The sequence below is a fragment of the Phragmites australis genome, chromosome 1 (assembly GCF_958298935.1).
Source record: "Phragmites australis chromosome 1, lpPhrAust1.1, whole genome shotgun sequence".
Classification (NCBI taxonomy): domain Eukaryota; kingdom Viridiplantae; phylum Streptophyta; class Magnoliopsida; order Poales; family Poaceae; genus Phragmites; species Phragmites australis.
The window spans coordinates 9,095,932-9,102,810 of NC_084921.1; the positions used below are offsets into that span (position 1 = coordinate 9,095,932).

Here is a 6,879-nt window from a genome sequence, read left to right on the forward strand (position 1 = left end):
ATTATTTTTCCTATATAAAGCATAGTATAAGTAAACTAATAAAAATGGTTTCACTAATTTTGGTGGTATGATGTGTTAGTTATGAATTAATCTAGTTGCAACACATTTACACAATCCTGTATGTAACAATAACTATTTCATAAATTCATATATTTTAAAAAGATATATGATCATATAAGAAGACTAACAAATTCGGTTTCATGATTTTTGGATTAGCAAAAAGTAAACTATACATTTAACTAGGTTTAGCAAATACATCTTCTCACAAAAAATATTTAATTTTTTTATGAGTATAAATACTTTTGTCATGTAGATCTTATTACAAGGAAAAAAATGTTTCACTTGATTTGAAGCTCAGATAAATTAGTTATTAATTTTACAAAGTTGAGCAATTTTTTAGTTTTTTTAACTTCACTAAAATTCGAGAAAACCGTTCGATAAATCGTTAAAACCATATTATTACCGAATAATTCTAATGGTTACCGATAATTTGAAAAATGCAAAAAAAAAACTACTCGATCAATCGCTAAATGCGGTTGATAACCGTAACAAATCGATCGTTTACCGTCCAATCGATTCGATCTAAATTCTTACCAAATTTCAAATTTGATCAAATAAATTTTGAACGAATTCTTACAAAATTTACTCAATTATCATGATTTTTTATAACCATTGACGAGCGGCTTTCGAGATCCAAACAATTTTATGAACCTGAGTTGTTACAAGGCCACCAAGCTCTGTGTCCGTACGGAAATGTGTACTTCACCTTGTTTTGCTGCGCTGCCCCAAGTAGAAAAAGTCACAAGATGGTGGATAATCCATCGCTTGGTGCTTCCTTCCTCGGCCGGTAGTGGCAGTACGGCAATTTGAGCCCCAACTGATGGTCACACTCTCTCTCCTACTTGAATTGCATCTACCTGAACTCTCTCTCTCTCTACAGAAGGCAAAAACACCAAACCCATCAGTCCCCATCTGTTTCCTCCCCGATTGCAACCATCTGCTTTGTAGCTTCTTCTTCCTCTTCCATTTCCAGTCTCGTATCATCTTTCGGGTGTGAAATCTCCCGATCTCATGGTGACCTGAGCGAGTCCAGCTCCGGCTAGGGAGAGAAATGTAGGGCCAAGAACGGCGGCACAAATCCCCCCAACATCCGTGCTGTACCAAAAATCCAATCTTTTCCACCCATTCCCCTGCCATAAAGTTTGGATTTTGGAAGCTTTTCGACGTGCGAGGTTTCTGTTATTAATCTCCAGAGCCGGTTCGTCTGCACAAACTCTTCGGTTCGCATTGCTTCAAAGATTCACTCCCCCAGCAGCCAGCAGGCGTTCTTGGGAGATGAAAAGCCTGCAGTGCTTCAAGCAGAGCAGTGGCGGCGGCAATGGCGGGCATGGGAAGCGGCTGGAGCGGCGGCTGTCTCTGGGAGACTACAGGAGGGCGGTGTCGTGGTCCAAGTACCTGGTGGCCCCGCCGGGCGCCAGGATCCGCGGCGGCGGCGAGGAGCTGTGGAGCGCCGATCTGTCCAAACTAGTGATCCGGGGCAAGTTCGCCTCGGGCCGGCACAGCCGCGTGTACTCCGGCAGGTATGCCGGCCGCGAGGTGGCCATCAAGATGGTCAGCCAGCCCGAGGAGGACGCCGCCCTCGCCGCGGAGCTCGAGCGCCAGTTCGCCTCCGAGGTCGCGCTCCTCCTCCGCCTCCGCCACCCCAACATCATCTCGGTATGAACCAAGTTCTTGCTTTTTTTTCGCATTTTATTTTACTTTTACCGCTCAATCGTTCTTGTCATGGATCTAGATGAATCTGTTCCAGTTCCAGTCCACTTTGCCGCTTAGTACTGTGTGAGATAACCATCTTAGCATTTCTGGGTCATATCTCTTTGCCACTAGTGTGATGAATTCTGTCCTGGGATTCGTGGAATCTTGTGGGAACTGAATCTATGGTATGGAGCAATTGCTTGTGCAGTTAGTCCAGCTGAAATGAATTTATTGTCTCTGATGCATCCTGGTCCCGGTTGTTCATTTCTGGAGCCGACAGTGAAGGATCTGCCTCCCAACCACTGCATGATGGTACTCGATGATCACTGTTTATAAAAGCCTTGATTTACAGACTGAATTATGCAGATAGAAGAAAAAGGGGAAAAGATTTAGCACATGTGTGCGCAGATACTTGTTGGGTTCTTGGTTTGGTTGATTTTTATCTCTATGGGATGCTGAATTATTACTCGTCTGAACACGTTTTTTAGTCTAAATTGCCCGTCTCATGTCATTGTTCCTTTGTTGGTCCTATCCGTGCAGTAGGCTGTAGGAGTTGTTAGGCTAACTGATCTTCACATTAAAGTTCGAACCTTTATGCTTTGTTCGGATTGGAGGAAGGATGGGCCAAAGATAAGATAGTCTGGCATGAGAAGATTTGTGCTTACCTACACGGTAACCTGACGAACAGGGAGAGAACAGGGGAGAGAAACTTTTTCTATGGAACAGTATGAAATCGTTATTTGGGATAGTGAAATTGCTTACAAGTTTATAAACTCTAATTTCCCTACTGTATCCTTTTCCTTCTTTTATAATCAGCCCCTTTCTATCCATAAGTGGTGCTGTTAGTTGGTAATAGCACTTCGTACTTCTGTCTAGTGATGCCAGTTTGTTCCTGAATGCTTTTTGTGCACTATCTGCCCTACTACTTAGTGGAACTTCGCATTCATACGTTGTAAATAGTTAAGTATATGACAAAAAACTTTGACTTAGCTGTTGATTGAAGGTACTCGATGTAAAGATTTAATCTCTATGTTTGTTCGATACAGTCGATGGTGGTAAATCTGAATATTTTGCACACGAGTGTTGCAAAAGAACTAGTTAGTATTTAATTATTTGATTTGCTCAATCACTGTCTATGGTACCTTTTTGTTCAAAGGATTTGTGTTGGCTTCATTGTGAAGATGTTGGGTAAAGAGACCCATGGGATCGAGATTGTTATCCTATGCTTGATTAGTCATGCCATCTATTGCACCATAGGTGATGACATTAGATACTTGGTCGAGAAGTTATAGAAAAGATGATGTTTTTCATTAAATAGGTGGTGGACCATGGATAACATCCAGCTTAGTTGTTTTCATTTGTAGAGAGAAGTGCATCTTGTTAGCATTAAATAAGGAGAATTGACACGGAGAGTGATTAGTGATAGTTCATGCACAAATAAACATCAGTCTGACTTTTCACTTTACAAAGTCACATGGAAAAAGGTTGCTTTACAGAACCAACCAAAACTGAGTAAGCCCTTGGGAATTCAATTGATATTTATGCAAGTTGAAACTTGCAATTCCTTGTTTTCCAATGGCTGGCAAAGCTCTGCAAGAACCTTCTCTCTCGGTGAATCTGTCACGAAAATACATTAGTTTATATGAATTAAAGTGATATTTGCCTGCATATAATCACATAAATATTTTTTTGTTTCATGCTATGTCTTATATTGCATTCAGCTAGTTAAATCATGTGAACTCATTTTGTTGACTCTATTCGATATGGAATATGTTCTAATATCTTATTTTTTTGCAGTTTGTTGCAGCATGTAAGAAACCACCAGTATTCTGTATCATCACCGAGTTCATGGCAGGGGGTTCCCTTAGGAAATATCTACATCAGCAAGAGCCTCATTCAGTTCCCATTGAACTAGTGCTGAAATTAGCTTTAGATATCGCTCGTGGGCTGAGCTACCTACACTCGCAGGGTATACTTCATAGAGACCTGAAATCAGAGAATATACTTCTCGGGGAAGATATGTCAGTTAAAGTGGCAGACTTTGGGATTTCATGCTTAGAATCACAGTGTGGAAGTGGTAAGGGATTTACAGGTACCTATAGGTGGATGGCTCCAGAAATGATCAAAGAGAAACATCATACTAGGAAAGTTGATGTGTACAGCTTCGGAATCGTCATGTGGGAGATATTGACATCTTTGGTTCCATTCAGCGAGATGACTCCTGAGCAGGCTGCTGTTGCTGTTGCCCTGAAGGTATGGTTCTTGATGTACCTACCACCTATATCTTTATGTGCATATGTATTTATGTATGCATGGAGAAGGTTTTTTTCAGAATGCTGACATTCATCTGTCAGCCTCTTGTAACTAAAACTTTTTTGCAGAATGCTAGGCCACCACTGCCTGCTTCATGCCCTGTGGCAATAAGCCATCTGATAACGCAGTGCTGGGCAACCAACCCAGACAGAAGACCTCAGTTTGACGACATCGTTGCGATCCTTGAGAGCTACAAAGAAGCTCTAGATGAGGACCCATCGTTCTTCTTGTCATACATACCGCCTCCACTGCACCACCACCACCACCATCAGCATCAGCAGAGCCTTCTCCGGTGCTTCCCTCGCTGCATAACCTTGCGACGGTCTGCATCTTTGAAAGCATGAGGCCGGGATATGGCCTTTGTTCATTGATGCCGTGTACAATATGCACCTCCTTGTGACTTCTTTTTTCTATGCGCCGGCCCTCTATTATGTGGTATTAGCATGCTATGATTTAGTTTTTTTTGTTGGTAAATCATTTCCGTCATTGATGCCTTGAGTATGCCTTGAGTATGCAGTCAGGCAGGCAGGTTCCGGTTATTATCTATGGATGCCATTTGCTTTGAGTGACGGAAACATGAAAGAGCCTCAGTAATTGTAATATAATTTAGCACTTGAATTGTGTTTGTGCTTCCTCGCTTTCAGTTATTACCATACTCATTTCCATAGACATGAGGATGTAAATTTTTACATATGCAGGCAGTAGAGTGAGATTTGAATCGAGTTGGGCGTTTGGTCTGAACAGAAAAATGATATTGCTACCTGAATTGAAAACATTGAATGTGCAGTGGCTATAAGAAGCAAATGCAATCTGTCTGCCTTTGGCTCTACGATAGATTTCCCCTCCAAAGATTCAACAAAATGTTGCGAGAGAAGTCTAAAAATCTGAATGATTTAAAAGAAAGGTCCAAATCAAGACACGGGGTTGAACATGTGCTAGCTCCCAAATTGCATCAACATGCAGACATGGAGTTATACATCTGCACCGGTTCAGTGCAGTATCGATCGATCGACCAATGAATCAAGTGCTTGGAGAAAAAAAAATGACTCCGGAAAGCAAACCTACCTGCGCAATGGGCCTGCGTGCAACTAGAATTGGGCCGTGTAGTGCATTCAAGAATTCGGTGCTAATATATCGAGTGGGCTTTGGAGGAGTTAGAGCTTGGCCCGCTGCTTAATTAGATAAACTACGTGGATTGGTGCGCCTACTTTGTGCCCGTTTTTTATTGCACAGCTTATAATGAAAGAAGACTAAAAAATTAGGTTCACCAATTTTAGCATCTCAATATTTATTTAAGAATTTATCAATATTTAACATATTCATTTAAGTGTGCCTCCTCGACGTTCTCCCTGCCATGATCTCCAACTGGATATCTAAACCCCTCGTTACGCCTGCAACTGCCCTCGGATTCTACTTCCCTGGTCGCCTCACCGCTGCACACTGCCCGTTACCCCTTTGTCTCAAGTGTCGCCAAGCGGGTGGATTTTTTTTTTTTTGCCCAATCTGATGATTCAAAAGAGGTAGAGGAATGTGGCCCCTTCAAGCTCAATCCCAAGGCGCAGTAGATGTGTCACAGGGGTTGGTCCTTGTTCCCGCAGTCTTGTGGTTTAAGATGCTTAGAGGAGGGTGATGAAGAGTCTGGGATTGATCTCCAATACCGTTAGAGTCGACCAACAAGCACAAGGCCCTTATTGCAAACTTTTTGAGACGCCTCTATCTAGCTCGCATCTTTTAATTTTTGGCAGCAATCTTTGGATGGAAAACGAATGATGCTAATTAACTTCGATCAGCTGATCTATTGTTGAACTAGTGTTTCTGTTTTGTTGGTCATTTCTTTTCTACCCCCAATATCGCTTTCTACCATGTTGATCTGGAATGTGTGGATCTTCAATATGGTTGCTCAGCGCAATTCTGACCGTGATGTGGTTTTCTCCTCTAATTCAGATATTGTGTGCTTTCAAGAAACGAAGATTGCTCTGATGTCACGCCATCTCTTACTTTCGGTGCTCAGTTCAAATTTTGACCAATTTGTGTCTCTTCCTACTATTGGTTCAAGAGGCATCATTTTAATTGTGTGGAAGGGTGCAGTTTGTCAGGCAATTGGTTCTCATGTGGATTCTTATTCCATGTCAGTCTAATTCGCTGAGTAGGACGATTGAAATTGGTGGTTTTCTGGAGTATATGGTCCTCAGGAAGACAAGGCTAAACTGAATTGTCTGCAAAAGCTCAAGAATGTCCGAACTCTTTGCGCTGGCCCTTGGCTCTTGGCTGGGGACTTTAATCTGATTTATCAAGCGGTAGATAAGAATAATTTGAATCTTAATCGAGCTATGATGGGTCGCTTTTGACATCTTCTTGATGATATTGCTGTTGCAGAAATTCCTCTTTTGGGTCACAAATACACATGGTCTAATGAGTGCGATTCTCCTACACTTGTCAGGCTCGACCATGCCTTCTGTTCAGTCAATTGGGAGGATATTTTCCTAGACTCTTTGTTGCAAAGTTCAGCTTCTGGAGTCTCTAATCACTACCCTTTGTTGCTCGGCCTTAAGACCAACAGTCGGGGAAAGAGGCATTTCATTTTTGAGAGTTTTTGGCCCACCTTCATGGCTTTCAAGAGGCGATGCAGTCTATGTGGGAGGCTCCCGTTATGGTGTCATGTCCGGTGGAGCTTATGTACGCCAAATTTTAGCACTTCAGCAGTGGACTTCAAAGGTGGAGTCAGAAGAGAGTCAGCAATATTAAGATACAGCTTGCCATGTCTAGGGAGATTCTTCATCACCTTGAGGTTGATAGGGACTCTCGGCCTTTGTC

General features: G+C 42.2%; 1 protein-coding gene across 1 annotated transcript; it reads left to right on the forward strand.

Moving 5' to 3' along the window:
- The first annotated feature begins 808 nt into the window (after positions 1 to 808).
- Positions 809 to 4,787, forward strand: LOC133908402 (serine/threonine/tyrosine-protein kinase HT1-like). Its single transcript, XM_062350417.1, has 3 exons — positions 809 to 1,716; positions 3,550 to 4,005; positions 4,134 to 4,787. The coding sequence occupies exons 1-3, from the start codon at positions 1,336 to 1,338 to the stop codon at positions 4,407 to 4,409; spliced, it is 1,113 nt and encodes a 370-aa protein (XP_062206401.1). The 5' UTR covers positions 809 to 1,335; the 3' UTR covers positions 4,410 to 4,787.
- The last annotated feature ends 2,092 nt before the right edge of the window (positions 4,788 to 6,879 follow it).